At 39.5% G+C, this 18960-nt stretch overlaps 1 protein-coding gene across 10 annotated transcripts in view; it reads left to right on the top strand.

Moving 5' to 3' along the window:
• snap91a (synaptosome associated protein 91a) overlaps positions 1 to 18960 on the top strand; it is a 204328-nt gene that overhangs the window by 128769 nt on the left and 56599 nt on the right. For 8 of the 10 annotated variants that reach the window (XM_063040866.1, XM_063040865.1, XM_063040864.1 and 5 more), the window contains 2 exons: positions 6540 to 6656; positions 18556 to 18843. The exons of 1 other annotated variant lie outside the window; for it this stretch is intronic. In XM_063040866.1, the coding sequence (XP_062896936.1) occupies positions 6540 to 6656; positions 18556 to 18843 (405 nt within the window). The remainder of the gene's footprint in view (positions 1 to 6539; positions 6657 to 18555; positions 18844 to 18960) is intronic. One more of the 10 variants, XM_063040867.1, reaches the window with a different exon arrangement.

Here is an 18960-nt window from a genome sequence, read left to right as displayed (position 1 = left end):
AAAATGATTCATGTAATCTTCTGTCAATGTAACAGCTATTAGTTTTTGGTAGAAATGTATATTTTGATCTAAGTGTTAGTAGTCAAATTGAAGGTCTTTTCGAGAGATTACATTTTTAAAACTGACTATAGCTTGATGTCGATATGTGCACTGAAAGAGCTTTAAGGGAAATTGAACTGGTGGACTGGCTAAGCTTAATTCTCTGAATATAAACTATACCATATAGTGAACTGAGAACACTGAGTTAGTCTGGCAGCATAAGTGGAGAAGAAAACTGAGTCAATGCTTCATGTTCACTGGGAGTAAACACAAATTCTGTTAGTTACTCTGGGAGATATCACAGCTAAGGCTAGACATGTCATCAGCTACACTTCCAGTATCAATCATTAAGTAAAGATGAACTAAATTAACAATATTGCTTGTGCCCTTGCTTGGGTACTTTTGAGGTCACACCATCCCTTCTGAACTTCTGGGCTGCTTTAAGTTTTATTTTGCAACTTAACTCCAATTGACATTTGGTCAAGACTCATTGTATTTGTTTTCCTAATAATTTAAAGGACTGGAGCAGAAGAGTGAAGAGACTTTACTGAAATTATATTGGATCTGCAAAGTCAACATTTGGAGCTTGATTTGTTTGAAGGCTTGCTTTTTTATGGATATATTTGCCATTGGAGGGAATGGAATAAAGGTTCACTCACGAGATACCAGGAATTTGTTTTACAAGTCAAAATTGGATAGACTGATCTCACTGGCTAGACGTTTTGAAGAATGATAAATGAGGAATTATTTAGGGGTGTATGAGGGTGGACATGTTCAGTGTTTCCTCAAGATAGAGAATAGAAATGTAATCTAAAAAGAGTCTAATGAGAAATGTCTTAAAGATTTCTGAAACTTCAATTCTCTGATTAATAGGTCTATGGGTACTTGATCATTGACTGTACTGTATTCTGAACAAATTTGTAGATTTTTATAAACAGCATTGAGATTGGATATTCTGTAAAGTGGAGCTGAGGTAGAAAACAGAGATGAATAACCTTTTTGTGTTTATTAAATTGCATCCAAGTGTATAATAGTTTAATTATTGACATCTGTATTCATAATTATAGCCTCAAGATTGTGCAGCAAATGCAGTAACACTAACACCTAGTTCACTTACCTAGCTAGAATTGTTGATTGTTTCCCAGTAAATGTAGATTCTCAATGGGTTTAGTAGCTTGCCCAAGCAGATAACTGTTGTTTTACTTCAGGATAGACTTTATTCCATTCTCATACTGGATAAACATTTGGAAATGTTACCCAATGAAAACCAATACAAGTTATGGTGTTAAAGCTGATTATACAGATTTCATTTAAATCCAGTATTGTGGGAACAGATTTATTTAAAAACGTCAGCAATATGCTGTATCATTTAATGGCAGCTTAATGAACTATATTGAGAATAAAACATGTCTTTAAGCTACACAATTGGCCAGAAATAGAGTAACACAATGGCAGGTATATGGGTGTGTTTGTAAAGTATTACCAAGCAGAGGAATGCCAAGGCCATGGAGTGATTTGAACATGTTTGCAGCCCAAAGCTATGATCGTACTATGATCAGCTATGGTCGTACTGAATGGCGGTGCAGGCTTGAAGGGCCGAATGGCCTACTCCTACACCTATTTTCTATGTTTCTATGTTTCTAACACCATTGGATTCAGAACTAATGTCGCCATGAATCAAGTCTTGGTTTAAGTTTGGATATTTGTCTTTTCTCCTGCTTATGCAAAAGATATAAGTGTTTATAGCAAGGTCAACTTTCGTGCATATCCACAGTTGCTTTCATGGTCAGGATAAGCTACTGCCTTAGTGATGACTTCACTGGCCTAGGATGTTGACTGCACCAATGAAGAATGTTATATTTTCAAGTATGACTTGGGGGAAAAAACTTAAAGATTCTAGTTGTTGTCCTTCTAGATAGTGAATGTCATGAGTGTCAAGGGTATTTTCAAAGAGATCTTACTACGTTCCTATAGTACATCTTGTGGATTATAGAAAGATTTGGGGGAATCGAGCAGGAGACCTAGTTTCTACCAGTAACTGGTACTAGTACCTCAGCTAGTTAACTGGTCATTGGTGACATAGGTCGTTAGTGGTGGAGGATTTAATGATGTTATTGTTGATTGATTGTCAAGCAATACTGGTTAAATGCTCTTGTTGAGATGTTCATTATTTAGAACCCTTGTGGCACCATTGTAGTTTGCCACTTGTTTGCCTGTGTCTTAATTTCATTCAGATCTTGTTGCATGCAATATCTTTTCTTTAATTGAGGAACTGAGTGAATTAGTGCATTGCACAAACATCATTGTGAAGTTCTTGATTCTCCAACACTGAGAAAATGTCTGTGCACATCCACTCTACCCCTCATAAATTTATACATTTCTTCAAATAGTACAGCAGACATCCCACCTCTCCCGGAAGTTCCGGGAGTCTCCCAGAAATTGATGGTGCTACCTCCCTGCAATGAGTTTCTGCAGGGTGGGATGTCTGGTACAGTTCACCCTCCCCCCATCCTCCCATACTCCAATGAAAGAAGTCCTAACCTGCTCAACCTCTCTCCATAGCTTAGTCCCTCAGGTTCCAGCAACAACCTCATAAATCTCCTCTGAACTTGAGGTTTCCATCATTCCCACAGCAGGGTGACCAAACCCGAACACCTCACCAACATCTTGTAACACTTCAGCTTCTATTTTCTATACTCAGTGCTCTGACCGGTGAAGGCCACCGTGCCATAAGATTTCTTCACCACCCTGTCTACTGTGATGCCTCTTTCATGGAACCACGGAGCTGTACTCCTTACTTCTACCCATTATGGAAGGAGGATTATTGATAAAGATGTTTGAACCCTGAATAATCTGCAGTTTTATCCTGGGCCTGAAAAGATGGGCATCAATTAACCAGTGGCCAGATGACTCCGAGCTATTTGAAATTTTCTTCCTTAATTCCCACTGACCAGTTTTATAGGAATTCTTTGCTGTCACACTCCTTGATTACTCTGCTCTGATTCATGGAATTTGATTCCTGTTGTAATGTGGCTAGGAGCTTTAATTGTGTAGATTACACACTTTTTATTTCATATCTCAGAAATGGTTGGAGATTGTCAACTGTGAATAGAGAGACTCCAAGAGGAGGCAAAAATGATAAGACCACTCATCTCATTTTTAGCATTATGGCTCTTATGTTGTCATTTGTAAGGATGGGAAATTTGTTGATTTTACTGTTCACAATTTGCAAGTGGATATGCAAAGACCGTAGAACTCCTATTTATTTATTTATTTATTTATTTATTTGTTGAGATACAGCGTGAAGATCGGCCTTTCCAGCCTTTGACCCACACGACCCAGCACTCCCCTAATTTAATCCTAGCTTAATTACAGATCAATTTACAATGACCAATTACCTACCAACCTGTACGTCTTTATACTGTGGGAAGAAATCGGAGCACCCGGAGGAAACCTGTGCGGTCACAGGAAGAATGTGCAAACTCCTTACAGGCAGTGGTGAGAATTGAACTCTGGTCTCCTGAACTGTAAAGCATTGTGCTAACCACTATGCTACTCTGCCACCTTATGGTACTGTATATTAAATCACCTGGTTGTGTACAATGTGCCTTTTCAGTAAGTAATATAAACTGCAACTCAAAAACTAAAGTTGATATCAGGTGAAAGCTGTGCAGTAAAGCTTTGTATTCAAATCTAGAAGGAAAATTAAGTCTGGCTAATGGTTTCAATTGCAGATGGGCTGAGATTAGATTAGACTGATATTACAGTTAAAGAAACAATAGTATTGATGGTATTGGTTTGGCAATGTTTAAACATGTATTGGGCAAACTGGCATGGATCTAAAATCTAACAGACCATTCAACGGCTTGGAAAACATTGATTAGATTTGGTTTGGCAATTTGCAAAGTCAGATGTTTTTTGAGAGGAGCACACAGGTTAGTGTGTTGCTATTACAGCGCCAGCAATCTGGTTCAATTCCTGCTACTGTTAGTTAGGAGTTTGTACGTTCACCCCGTGATCACATGGGTTTCCTCCAGGTGTTCCGGTTTCCTCGCACATTCTATAGACATATGGGTTAGTAGATTAATTGATAAGATAGGTATAATTGGTAAGATAGGTATAATTGGGCAATGTGGCTTGTTGGGCCAAAGGGGCCTGTTACTGTACTGTAAATCTCAAAAATTGAACTTTGATTGAAACAAAGGATACAGCGGCAAAGAAGAGGAAACGATTTGTGGCATCACCTATTAAGGAGACTAGCTGGTAAAGTTGGTTGGTCTGTAATTCAGTGAATATATGACTAGGATTGTAGTACTGGTGAAAATGTTAGAGTTGGACTGGAAGCCAGTGTGGACCAGTGAATAGGGTGGCAGTGGGTAAATACAACTTGTTGCATATTGGACTACAAGCAGAGTAACATACACAAAATGCTGGTGGAACTCTGCAGGTCAGGCAGCATCCACAGTTAACCTTTCAGGCCGAGTCCTGATGAAGGGTCTTGGTGCAAAATGTCAACTTTATTGTATTTAAATTTAGAGATACAGTGTGGAACAAGCACATCTGTCCCAGTGAGTTACACTGCCCAGCATCCCACCTATTGAACACTAGCCTAATTACAGGACAATTTACAATGACCAACTGGTCTACTAACTGAATGTCTTTGGACTGTGAGAAGAAACTGAAGCAATCAGAGTAAACCCCAGCTGTTCAAGGGAGAATGAACAAACTCCTTAGAAATGGCACCGGAATTGATCTCGGATCTCTGGAACACCTTGAACTGCAATAGTGTTATACTAACCGCTGTGCTACGGTGGTACCCTCTTCGTAGATGCTGCTTGACCTGCTGAGTTCCCCCAGCATTTTGTGTGTGTTCCTCTGGATTTCCAGCATCTGCATAATCTTGTGTTTATGGAATGTGAGCAGTGTAGTTTGAAATCGGTCTGTGTCAATGGGAAAAGAACAGCAAAGAAAGCATCGGAATCGTTAAGCCTAAAGGTAATAATGGCGTGATTTAGGATTTCAGTAGCAAGTGAACTAGCGAAGTTATTACACCTGGCTGAAAAAAAGATGTGGTGATAGCGAGTATTGCTTGGAGGGTCGTAATGCTTTGACGACCAGTGAGATAAACTGAGGGGTAAAATGTTCAAAGGAGTAGCTGAAGTGGAGGAGTTGTAAATCTTTCTATATTTACATTGATCTCAGTCTTTTTGGGTGATGTCACAGAGTACATTACAATGAAATAGAGGGTGGGGTGAGGGTTAAACTTTGGAGGACTTTGGGGGCAAAAGCGAAGAGAAGCCACTGTAAGTTGTTATAGTTGTAATTCAACTATAGTACAACAAAGGAGGTGTGACCCAATGTGAGCAACTGCAGGCAAGTCACGAATGATCTTTTAAATTGTGGTATCTTTGCTGCATGTGCTGGAACTGGTGGGTCTCGTTACTTTACTAACATGTCATGAATTGTGTGCGATTCTTCTTTACATGCCGAAATTCTCAGACCTATCTAAAATTTACTAAGATATTTTGCATTTAATAAAAGTTATATAGTGTTCTGCACCTCACTAGAACAGTCTTTTAGTCTTTAAAATCAGTGAATCAGCGTATTACCCCACTGACACTGCCATTCTCATTAATTTTTGATTCAAGGGCATGATAGTACTTTAGGACATAGTAGCATAGTGGGTAACACAACGCTATTACAACTCGAGGCCCTGGAATTCAGAGTTCAATTCTAGCATCATCTGTAAGAAAGTGTACCTTCTGCCCGTGAGCACATGCTTTTGCTTCAGGTGCCCCGGGTTCTACCCACAGTCCAAAATGTAGTGGTTAGTGGGTTAATTAGTCATTATAAACTGTCCTGTGATTAGACTAGGGTGGGTTGCAGTGTGATGTGGCTCATTGGGCCGGAAGGGCATGTTCCGCGTGGTGTCTCTAAATAAATAAATAAAATGAACAGTATGATCAGTATGTATTGCTCCTTACAAGAATGTCTGCATTCACATTTGAAGTTGAAAATAATTGATCTTTTTGAATGTAAGCATGCAATGTAAACTGAGAAGTGTGGATTATACTTGTTCCATCAATGAACATGCTTGAAGTGTTTATCAATTTCAAGACTATCTTCATTGTATTTGCACCTGCTATTGGATAACTCCATTCCCTATTGGGGATCACTTCAATAAAATATTCTATTGATCTAAGTCACAAGCAAGCGTAAGGAACCATTACATAGAATATGCATGATGGTACACAATTTTTCTATGTTTATCCATGTTCTTTAGAACAGATTATACCCTCACCTCCACCCAGGTGATTTTCTGCATGATGACTTATAAGATGTAGATCTCTAATTTTTAATGTGTATGCACTGTAATGGGGACTTTTGAAATGCCTTTAGCTTACAGACTTGTGACTTGTTTCTTGCTCTACATATCCCTGTTTTTCTTTTTGCTTTTCCTTCCACTTTCTGTTGTGAATGGTGTTGGTAATGCATCTTAGATGCATTTGCAGCTTCTCCTACTGAAGAATCAGCAACATCTGAAGGGGCAGGAGCGGCAGCAGCCCCTGCAACAACAACAGCCGCAGCAGCAGCGCTTGATGCATGTGCTGGAACTGGTGGGTCTCGTTACTTTACTAACATGTCATGAATTGTGTGCGATTCTTCTTACATGCCGAAATTCTCAGACCTATCGAAAATTTACTAATATTTTGCATTTAATAAAAGTTATATAGTGTTCTGCACCTCACTAGAACAGTCTTTTAGTCTTTAAAATCCTTGAACTGTTCTCAACAGTTCCTACATGTTCTTCTATCACCTAAATTCATAAGCACAATTTCACTTCACAGACTCAAGTAGTAGTGTCTTGAATATATAAAAACATTTCATATTATTGCAGAATACAATGGATTCCAGTTAATTGGGATGCATCGGGACCAGTACAGTTTAACCCAATTAAGAGGCTAGCCTGCTTACCAGAAGTTTTATGGAAATAGTTAGAAAGGTATAAAACAAACAGGCTGCCATTTAACTGAGTACAAAATTATCTATTTAAATGAAATACACAACAAATTAGAACACTACCGGTACTTCTTCAGCGTTATAAAACTAATGTCGGCTGGTGTCAAATCTTTTCATGGCATTTTGCAAAGGTCTGAAATTTGTTAGGTTAAAGTAGAAAATGATCAAAAATCACTGCTTTTTGAATTAGTGTCCATTGGCCCAAGTAGGTAACTATTTAAAAACTGTTCACTTTAAGCATGGTGAGGTGTCTCTCGGCTGATACCAGTTAGAAACTGTTCGGCAGAAGTTTCTTGTCTCAATTAAGTGGCATAGTGTCCCAAATAAAGGAAGGGAATCCTAGCTATTTTCTTGATTAGTTTTTGTTCTTTAAGAGTTGTTCCAAATAAGCACCTACCCCATTAATGGATGGCCTACTTAACTGGAATCCACTGTAATATGAAGTGTTTTTATATCTGAGACATTAGTATTTCCTGGACTGTATTTTTTTCTTCCCATTTCATCCCTCTTATCCCCCTCTGCAACCCCCTCCCCCCAATTTCTCCAATCATATGCTTACTGCCATGCATCCTCTTACAGCAGCTAAATGGGAGGTTAGCATAGTGTGCAAGTTTTTTTTTGAAAGTGTTTCACTTATTTGCTGTAATTGATGAAAGCAACTCCTTTAAATTTGATGTGCACATTTCTATTGGTATACACAATCTCTGAGCATGCCACCATATTATTTAATAAAAAAGCCAAATTATATTAAGTTATGCACGTGGTCCTGGATTTGTGAGCTTGTCCTGGTTTTGCATCACTGGCATAATTTTGGCAAAACATTGGAATGGCATAAACAGACTTTTGTGCCACTCCTGCAGTAATTTCACAGTTCTCAATGTTAGGAAGACTTGTGTAAATTAAGGCACCTTATTTTCTTTCCCAACCATATCATCCCTTCTTTGATTTATAGCAACTGCAGATCATGAACTAGTTAACCTCATGGGGAAAAAAATCCAGTTAACCTGCACACAAAATTCGCTTGATATTTTGCTATTAGAAATAGGAAACTTCACAAGTTTTCTTCTCATTCAAACTTAAGTCCAATTATAATATCAACATTTAATGTAAGTTGAAGCTCAACAACACAGACAGATGCATAGCATTTTCTGAGCCTCTTTGAGTATACGCTATGAAATTCTGAGACAGTTATTGATCCCAGTAAAGACCATACTGTTTTTGAGAATTTTCATTTGTATTAATTGTGTAGCATGAATTTAGAATTGGCACCTTGCATCCTAGTGTTGGATGTAAATTTATTACCAAATTATGTATATGTCATCATATACTACTCTGGAATTCATTTTCCTGCAGATGTTCACAGTAGAACAAAGAAATACAATAGAATCAATGAAAAAATACACCAAGTCTGACAAACAACCAATGTCCAAAAGAAGACACTGTGCAAATACAAAATTAATTAATGCTGAGAGCATGAATTGTAGAGCACTTAAAAGAGAGTCAGTAGGATGTGGAATCAGTTTGGAGTTGAGGTGAGGTGAAGTTATCCAGGCTGATTCAAGACCCTGATAGTTGAAGGATAATAACTGTTGCTGAACCCACCTTTGATTCAGCCAACAACTTAAATATGGCACTGGAGTTGTACTTAGCCTCACAGGACTATGTATGAAGCAAGTAGATCGGGGCTAAGCAGACTGCCTAGTCCCAGCGTTAACTCCAATTGGTCTAATGGCCCAATTCTGCCCCTATTACTTATGGTTGAAAAGTTCAAAATTCAAAGTAAATTTTATTATCAAAGTATGTATAGTCACCATATAAACCCCATGATTCATTTTTTGTGGGCATACTCAACAAATCTATAGAATAGAAACTATAACAGGATCAATAAAAGACCACCCAACTGGGCCATTCAGCCAGAACACTGAAGATAACAAACTGTGCAAATGCAAATATAAATAAATAGCAATAAATAATGAGGACATGAGATGAAGAGTCCTTGAAAGTGAATCCATTGGTTGTGAGAACATTTCAATGGCAGGACAAGTGAAATTAAGTGAAGAAATTCCCTTTTGTTCAAGAGTCTGATGGTTAACAGGTTGTAACTGTTCTTAACCCTGGTGGTGCAAGTCTTGAGGCTCTTGTACCTTCTATCTGATGGCAACTGCGAAAAAAGAGCATGACCATGGTGGTGAGGATCCCTGATGATGGATGTAGCCTTCCTAGGACAGCGCTTCATGTAGATGTGCTCAATGGTTGGGAGGGCTTTACCCGTGATGTGCTGGGCTGAAATCACTACTTTTTGTAGAAATTTCCGTTCAAAGGCTTTGGTGTTTCCATACCAGGCTGTGATGCAGCCAGTCAATATACGCTCTACTACACACCTGAGCAAATAGAGGTGCTGCCGTGTTAAAGAGGAGATTAATGCAATAGAAAGGAAGGACATAAGCCGGGAAGATGTGGAATCGATATGGGTAGAGCTGCATAACACTAAGGGGCAGAAAACGCTGATGGGAGTTGTGTACAGGCCACCTAACAGTAGTAGTGAGGTCGGAGATGGTATTAAACAGGAAATTAGAAATGTGTGCAATAAAGGAACAGCAGTTATAATGGGTTACTTCAATCTACATGTAGATTGGGTGAACCAAATTGGTAAAGGTGCTGAGGAAGAGGATTTCTTGGAATGTATGCGGGATGGTTTTTTGAACTAACATGTCGAGGAACCAACTAGAGAGCAGGCTATTCTGGACTGGGTTTTGAGCAATGAGGAAGGGTTAATTAGCAATCTTGTCGTGAGAGGCCCCTTGGGTAAGAGTGACCATAATATGCTGGAATTCTTCATTAAGATGGAGAGTGACATAGTTAATTCAGAAACAAAGGTTCTGAACTTAAAGAGGGGTAACTTTGAAGGTATGAGACGTGAATTAGCTAAGATAGACTGGCAAATGACGCTTAAAGGATTGACGGTGGATATGCAATGGCAAGCATTTAAAGATTGCATGGATGAACTACAACAATTGTTCATCCCAGTTTGGCAAAAGAATAAATCAAGGAAGGTAGTGCACCCGTGGCTGATGAGAAATTAGGGATAGTATCAATTCCAAAGAAGAAGCATACAAGTTAGCCAGAAAAAGTGGCTCACCTGAGGACTGGGAGAAATTCAGAGTTCAGCAGAGGAGGACAAAGGGCTTAATTAGGAAGGGGAAAAAAGATTATGAGAGAAAACTGGCAGGGAACATAAAAACTGACTGTAAAAGCTTTTATAGATATGTAAAAAGGAAAAGACTGGTAAAGACAAATGTAGGTCCCCTACAGACAGAAACGGGTGAATTGATTATGGGGAGCAAGGACATGGCAGACCAATTGAATAATTACTTGGGTTCTGTCTTCACTAAGGAGGACATAAATAATCTTCCAGAAATAGTAGGGGACAGAGGGTCCAGTGAGATGGAGGAACTGAGCGACATACATGTTAGTAGGGAAGTGGTGTTAGGTAAATTGAAGGGATTGAAGGCAGATAAATCCCCAGGGCCAGATGGTCTGCATCCCAGAGTGCTTAAGGAAGTAGCCCAGGAAATGGTGGATGCATTAGTGATAATTTTTCAAAACTCGTTAGATTCTGGACTAGTTCCTGAGGATTGGAGGGTGGCTAATGTAACCCCACTTTTTAAAAAAGGAGGGAGAGAGAAACCGGGGAATTATAGACCGGTTAGCCTAACGTCGGTGGTGGGGAAACTGCTGGAGTCAGTTATCAAAGATGTGATAACAGCACGTTTGGAAAGCGGTGAAATGATCGGACAAAGTCAGCATGGATTTGTGAAAGGAAAGTCATGTCTGACGAATCTCATAGAATTTTTTGAGGATGTAACTAGTAGAGTGGATAGGGGAGAACCAGTGGATGTGGTATATTTGGATTTTCAAAAGGCTTTTGACAAGGTCCCACACAGGAGATTAGTGTGCAAACTTAAAGCACACGGTATTGGGGGTAAGGTATTGATGTGGATAGAGAATTGGTTAGCAGACAGGAAGCAAAGAGTGGGAATAAACGGGACCTTTTCAGAATGGCAGGCAGTGACTAGTGGGGTACCGCAAGGCTCAGTGCTGGGACCCCAGTTGTTTACAATATATATTAATGACTTGGATGAGGGAATTAAATGCAGCATCTCCAAGTTTGCGGATGACACGAAGCTGGGTGGCAGTGTTAGCTGTGAGGAGGATGCTAAGAGAATGCAGAGTGACTTGGATAGGTTGGGTGAGGGGGCAAATTCATGGCAGATGCAATTTAATGTGGATAAATGTGAAGTTATCCACTTTGGTGGCAAAAATAGGAAAACAGATTATTATCTGAATGGTGGCCGATTAGGAAAAGGGGAGGTGCAACGAGACCTGGGTGTCATTATACACCAGTCATTGAAAGTGGGCATGCAGGTACAGCAGGCGGTGAAAAAGGCGAATGGTATGCTGGCATTTATAGCGAGAGGATTCGAGTACAGGAGCAGGGAGGTACTACTGCAGTTGTACAAGGCCTTGGTGAGACCACACCTGGAGTATTGTGTGCAGTTTTGGTCCCCTAATCTGAGGAAAGACATCCTTGCCATAGAGGGAGTACAAAGAAGGTTCACGAGATTGATTCCTGGGATGGCAGGACTTTCATATGAAGAAAGACTGGATGAACTGGGCTTGTACTCGTTGGAATTTAGAAGATTGAGGGGGGATCTGATTGAAACGTATAAAATCCTAAAGGGATTGGACAGGCTAGATGCAGGAAGATTGTTCCCGATGTTGGGGAAGTCCAGAACGAGGGGTCACAATTTGAGGATAAAGGGGAAGCCTTTTAGGACCCAGATTAGGAAAAACTTCTTCACACAGAGAGTGGTGAATCTGTGGAATTCTCTGCCACAGGAAACAGTTGAGGCCAGTTCATTGGCTATATTTAAGAGGGAGTTAGATATGGCCCTTGTGGCTACGGGGATCAGGGGGTATGGAGGGAAGGCTGGGGCAGGGTTCTGAGTTGGATGATCAGCCATGATCATAATAAATGGTGGTGCAGGCTCGAAGAGCCGAATGGTCTACTCCTACACCTATTTTCTATGTTTCTATGTTTCTTTGCAATTACACTTGGGACAGGACAGGCCCTCTAAAATAATACTACCAAGGAATTTAAAGTTGCTAGCCCTCTCTACCTCTGATCCTTCAATGAGGACAGACTCCTGGATCTCAGGTTTCCTTCTCCTGAAGCCTATAATCAGCTCTTTGATTTTGCTAGCATTGAGTGAGAGGTTGTTGTTATGGCACCACTCAGCCAGATTTTCAATCTCCCTCCTATATGCTGATTCATCACCACCTTTGACTTGGCCCACAGCAGTAGTGTCATCAGCAAAATTGAATGTGGCATTGGAGCTGTGCTTAGCCTCACAGTCTTAAGTGTAAAGCGAGTAGAGCAGGGGGCTCTGCACACAGCCTTGTGGTGCACCTCATCATTATGAATCTCACTGATGCTAGATATTTAAAGCACTAGAAATTCAGTCAAGAGTAGGCTGTTAATGCATGAAAAGCTCATTGGCAAGTTGCCCAATCAGTCAAGCATTATCTTGAGATTAACTTGCATTTATTAAGTACATCTTTCATTGGCTTGGAATTTGGATTTAGTGTGATACTGTAAGGGATTACTGCTGTTCTTCTAGGAAGTTTCCCATCCAGATCTAGCAATTTATTTTGGGAACCCATTAGTTTAAACACAGTTCAGAGAGATTCTTAGCATCAGATATTTCTACGATTCTAGTAAGTTGATTGAGTGACCAGTAATATGAAATATTTGTTGTTAACTTAGCAGGAGGCAGCAGATTTTCATTAAATATTGTACAGTGCTGAATATTAGTGTATTATATGCATGATAAATAGCTCAGTGGTGATGGACCACAGTTTTGAGTTTTTCTGCTACTGGAGAGGGAAGGGCAGGGTTGGGTGAAGAGGCCGCTCAATTATTGTAGCTGTATAGCACCACACCCAGGGGACCACATGAGTGGCAGCAACCCTATTAATATGTAGGAATGTAATAGAACAACACAAAGAGCATTGAGTATGAATGTAAGAATAAAAAGGCATTGCACGGTTTATTCTTTAAAATTTTTATTACGTAGAAAGTGTATTTTTATATACAAATATATACATGATTGAGATGCAAGTTAAAATATTTCTTGAAAAAATATATTTATTTTTCCTTTATTTCAAAATAATATTTGTCAAGGAATTATACTTCAATTTTAGCAGTAAGTTGTCTAAGCAGTAATTATGGCTTATTTTGACATTAAACTCTTGCAATTTGTGTTAGAAATGTAACATTTTCTAGACTTTGACAGTGATAAAATTGTGAATGTAAAGCTTTCCTTCCATTAAATAAGGCTCCAAATGTACCTTATAAGAGGAAAAGACTTAATCACTGAGCTCTTGGAATATAGATTAAGGAAATATCAAGTAAAAACGAATCAATTCAACAGATTTACACCATGTGTTTTAAATGCAGGCTTGTTTTGTTGTCATCCAACCACTTGAGGGAGCTAAATACTCTTCAACTTGGGATCCTTCAAGATACCATAATTATGCTTGGAAATTCCAATGTTCTGATTAGTAACAGGACATAGAATATTACAGCCCAGTGCAGCCCTTTTGGCCTGCAATTTTGTGCTGACCTTTTAACCTACTTTTAAGATCATTCCTTTCCAATAGCTCTATATTTTTCTATCATCCATTTATCTAAGACTGTCCCTAATGTATCTGCCTCTATCACCACCCCTGACAGGGTCTCTGTGTAAAAGAAAAAGAAACTTACCTTTGACATCCCCCCGTACTTTCCTCTAATCACCTTGCAGTTATTCTGCCTGGCCGCCTAGTATTAGCCATTTCTGCCCTGAGAAAATGTCTCTGACTGTCCATTCGATCCATGCTTCTTACTATCATGTTCATCTCCATCAAGCCACTTCCCATCCTCCTTCGCTCCAAACAGAAAAGCCATAGCTCTCTAAACATATACCCTTCAATCTAGGCAGCATCCAGGTAAATCTCTGTAACGTTGAGGAAGCTAGCTGTTGTTAAGTACTGTGCAATATTATAGCAGTGATCATGCTTCAAAAGTACTTAATTGACTGCAAAACACTGAGATACATGATAATGAAAGGTATTATATATTCAAACTACTTCAGTGCAAACTGTTTCAATGCTCAATGTTTTGAGGAGTCAACTTTGTAAAGGTTACAGAAGACAAAAAGTGTCTGCCAACAGTGATGACACCCAGTTTTTAAGAAGAGGTCTTTTGTGTGATTTAGCTGGTACATAATTAAAGGTTACTCAAACAAGGGTTAATTAATGGGATATGCTGGGGTTGGGAGTGAGGCCAGAAAGAAATTGGAAAGTGTAATTTTGGCTCAATAGGAATATATGTGCGGTCTGAACAAGGCTGTGATAGTTTGGGCTAAATTCAAGTTAATGGGTAATGGTAGTGTATTGGGGAAATACCTTCGACTGATTGAGTCTGGAGAAGAGAGCCTTTCTTGTAGAAGGAGCTAAGGTAGGCTTAATGACCATGAGACATAGAAACAGAATTAGGCCATTCAGCCCATCAAGTCTGCTCCAACACTCCATCTTGGTTGATTCATTATCCCTCTCAACCCCATTCTCCTGCCTTCTCCCTGTAACCCAGGACATCCTGATTAATCAAGAACCTGTCAACTTTCACTTTAAGTATACTCAATGCCTTGGCCTTCACAGTCATCTATGGCAATGAATTCCACAGATTCACCACCCTCTGGCTAAAGAAATTTTTCCTCATCTCTGTTCTAAATGGATGTCCCTCTATTCTGAGGCTGTGCCCTCTGGTTCTAGACTCTCCCACGATAAGAAACATCCCCTCCACATCCACTCTGTCTAAGCTTTTCAATATTTGATAGGTTTCAATGAGATCCTCCTATCCATTCTTCTGAACTCCAGTAAGTACAGGCCCAGAGCCATCAAATGCTCTTCATATGTTAACTCTTTCATTCCTGGGATAATCCTTGTATAGCTCCTCTGGCCCCTCTCCAATGCCAGCACGTCTTTTCTTAGATAAGTGACCCAAAATTGCTCACAATACTCGAAAGGGTGGTCTGGGCAAAGCCTTATAAAGCCTCAGCATTACATCCTTGCTTTTGTATTCTAGTCCGCCCAAAATGAATGCTAACATTGCAATTGCCCTCCTTAACACTGACTCAAACTGCAAGTTAACCTTTTGGGAATCCTGCACAAGGACTCTTAAGGCCCTTTGCACCTGAAATAGGGAGATTTTTGAATTTTCTCCCATTTAGAAAGTAGTCCACATCTTTATTCCTTCTATCAAAGTGTATGACCATGCATCCCTACACTATATTCCATCTGCCACTTCTTTGCCCATTCTCCCAACTTAAGTCCTCCTGTAGACACCCTGCTTCCTCAACTCTACCAGCCCCTCCATCTATCTCAGTAACATCCACAAACTTGGTCACAAAGCCATTATTTCCATCATTCACATCATTGATTTGGATATAATTGTAAAATACAACATATAAAGGTCGGTCCATCCTGACACCGACCTTTGCGTCACACCATTGGTCACCGGCATCCAACCAGAAAGTCATACTTCATTCCTACTCTTTGTCTCCTGCCGGTCAAACAATTTTCCATCCATGTTAGTATCTCTTCTGTAATACCATGTGCGGCACCTTATTAAAGACCCTCTGAAAATACAAATAAATAAAATACAGTGACTCTACTTTGCCTATCCTACCTGTTACTTCCTTAAAGAATTCCAACATATATGCCCAGCAAGATTTTCAATTAAGGAAACTATACTGACCGGCATCATTTTCCAGTTGTTTGATATCCACTTGTGTCTCTCTTTTACTCTTCATATATCTGAAAAAACTTTTTGTATCGTCTTTTTTTAATTATTGGCTAGCTTACCTTCATATTTAATCACAAACAAGAGAAAATCTGCAGATGCTGGAAATCTGAGCAACACACACAAAATGCTGGAGAAACTCAGCAGGCCAGGCAGCATCTTTGGAAAAGAGTACAGTGAACATTTTGGGCTGAAACATCGACTGTACTCTTTTCCATTGATGCTGCCTGGCCTGCCGAGTTCCTCCAGCATTTTGTGTGTGTTGCTTCATATTTAATCTTTTCTTTCTTTATGGCATTTTATAATTGGTTTTTAAAAGCTTTCCAATCCTCTACCTTCCCACTAATTTTTGCTATATTATTTGCCCTCTCTTGCTTTTATGCTGTCTCTGACTCCTTTTCAGCCATAGTTGCCTCATCCTTCCTTGAGAATACTTTGGGATGTATTTTTCCTGTGCCTTCCAAATTGCTCCCTGAAACTCTAGCCACTGCTGTTCTGCCGTCATCCATGCTAATGTTCACTTCCAATAAGCTTTGGCCAGCTCCTCTCTCATGCCTCTGTAATTCCCTTTACTCCACTGTAATACTGACACATCCCATTTTAGCTTCTCCCTCTCAAACTGCAGAGTGAATTCTATCATATAACGATCACTAGCTTCTGAGGGTTCCTTGATCTTAAGGTCCCTTATCAAATCTGGGTCATTATATAAACCAATCCAGAATTGCCATTCCCCGAGTGGGCTCAACCACAAGCTGCTCTAAAAAAAAACACTCATAGGCATTCTATAAATTCCCTCTCTTGGGATTCAGCACCACCCTGATTTTCCAAATCTATCTGCTTATTGAAATCCCCATAACTATTACAACATTGCCCTTTTTATGACTTTTCTATATTTGTTGTCCACATCCTGACTACTGTTCAAGTAAAGAGACTATGTGTAAGTCATAGATGGTCTTTATGATAAGAAGGTATGGGTGGTTATTCTTCACTGTTGGCAAACTGCTTCCCATTTGAAAAATCAATAATTGATTAAGGAATATTTGGCATGTATCTTCGACAAACTTATTTGCCCATCTTAATCTATTTTACGGTAGTTTTTTTGTGCTCAGAAATCCACCTAAAATTTTTTGAATGGTAGACTGTTTAATTGAAGCCCCAGGTCCAGTAGATAGAAATGGACAGGTTAAGAAATGGTTCACATTAGTATTCAAGTGACTGGAGCCTGTGCTCCAAGTAATATTCCTAAAAAAACATTTTAATATTGTTATGAGGGCTCTTCTGCACATCTCATGAAATTCTCCATCCAGCTGCTACCCCTGTATTTACTCCCCCACTTTTTACACCTCACTGCTAACTTTTCATTCTTCTCCTTACATCTTCAGAAACATCTGTTTCTTCAAAATGTATTTATTCAGTTTTAATGCTGTTCAGTCAGTCCATCAGCTTTTCCCTTACTGTCACAAACTGTTGCTTCTACCTCACTGCAATTGCCTCTTGGCCATGAATATAAGCCAGTTTTTTTTTGTTGTTGTTATTTACAAAATTCTAAACTAATTCCAAATACCTGTTTGGCACTTGAAGTTTGGTTGATGGAATTCAGATGAGGCCCATTTGCAAAGGCTCCCATCTTTGGTGTGCAAAGGCCACTTTTTTTTGATTTTGAAAGACTAAACAGTCAATACCAACTGCACCATTCCATTGCTCCTACCTGTTTAATTGAAAGGTCTAGATAGTTATGAACATGGAGAAGATGTTTCAAATAGTGGGAGAGTCTCGGACTAGAGGGCACAGCCTCATAATAGAAGAATACCTCTTTAGAACAGAGATGAGGAGGAATTTCTTGTCAGGATGGTGAATCTGTGGAATCCATTGCCATGGATGGCTGTGGAGGTCAAGTCATTAAGTATATTTAAAGTGGATGTTTAATAGGTTCTTGATTGTTAAGGGTCTCAGGCTACGGAAGAAGGCAGGAGAGCGGGGTTGAGTGGGATAGTAAATCAGGCGTGATGGAGTAGTGGAGCGGACTTAATGGGCTGAATGCTATCATTCTGCTCTTCTGTCTTTGAGTGAAACAGGAGGCCAACTCTCAATTCATACCTCTTCAACAGTACCATACTAACTCTTTGTTTTTATCCATTACATCAACCCAAAGCACTTCTTAACCTGTTGCCATCCATCACATTTTAAGCATTTGCATAATTTGTATTTTATAATTGGAAATATAATTTCTTTTTTAAAATGAAGATTGGCTTTATACCTTTTTAAAAAGAACTCCTGTGTTTTAATTGGTAATATGCTGTGCACTTTTCTAATTTGGGATGGTGGTGGCTATTGTAATGGAGTAAACTGTTGGCTGTGAGGAGAATGTATAAAATATTGGTTTCTTTGCATTAACTAACCCTTCTTTTCATGCAACTTTTGTAATGATGCAAAAGTATGTGACTAGGGTTAATGAAAATGTAATAAAATTGTTTTGTGGAAATGTAAGCCAATCTACTGAAATGTAGATGTTAACCCTAGCATCTTGATTGTAAACCCTGATTTTTCCATCCTCTGACCCTCTTTCTTCCCACCTCTGTCCATTTCCAAAGACCCTTTTGCACCATCAGAAGGTAGTGCAGAGGCTGCTGCTGAACTGGACCTTTTTGCTATGAAGCCCGCTGAGGCCAGCGTTCCAGCAACTACCCCCACCACTACCGTTGCAACTGCCAGTACAGCTACCGTTGCCATTACCAGCACAACTGCTAGTGTGACTACGACTGAGACTGTTACTGTAACCGCGACTGTTACTGCGACTGCTACTACTGCTACCACCACCACAACAGCAGATACTACTACTGCCACCACTACCACTGCACCTGCTCTTGATATTTTTGGTGGTAACTTTATCTTTATCTTGGGATTTGTGAACTGAGACTGATAATTGAGCTAAATAAATCTAAATGTCAAGTAAACAAGCATTATAATTTCTTTAGTACAAATTTGCTTAACTTCTA

The sequence above is a fragment of the Mobula hypostoma genome, chromosome 2 (genome assembly GCF_963921235.1).
Source record: "Mobula hypostoma chromosome 2, sMobHyp1.1, whole genome shotgun sequence".
In the NCBI taxonomy this organism is placed as follows: Eukaryota; Metazoa; Chordata; class Chondrichthyes; order Myliobatiformes; family Myliobatidae; genus Mobula; species Mobula hypostoma.
The sequence above is the reverse complement of the archived record's forward strand: the minus strand, read 5'-3'. Positions and strand labels throughout refer to the sequence as shown.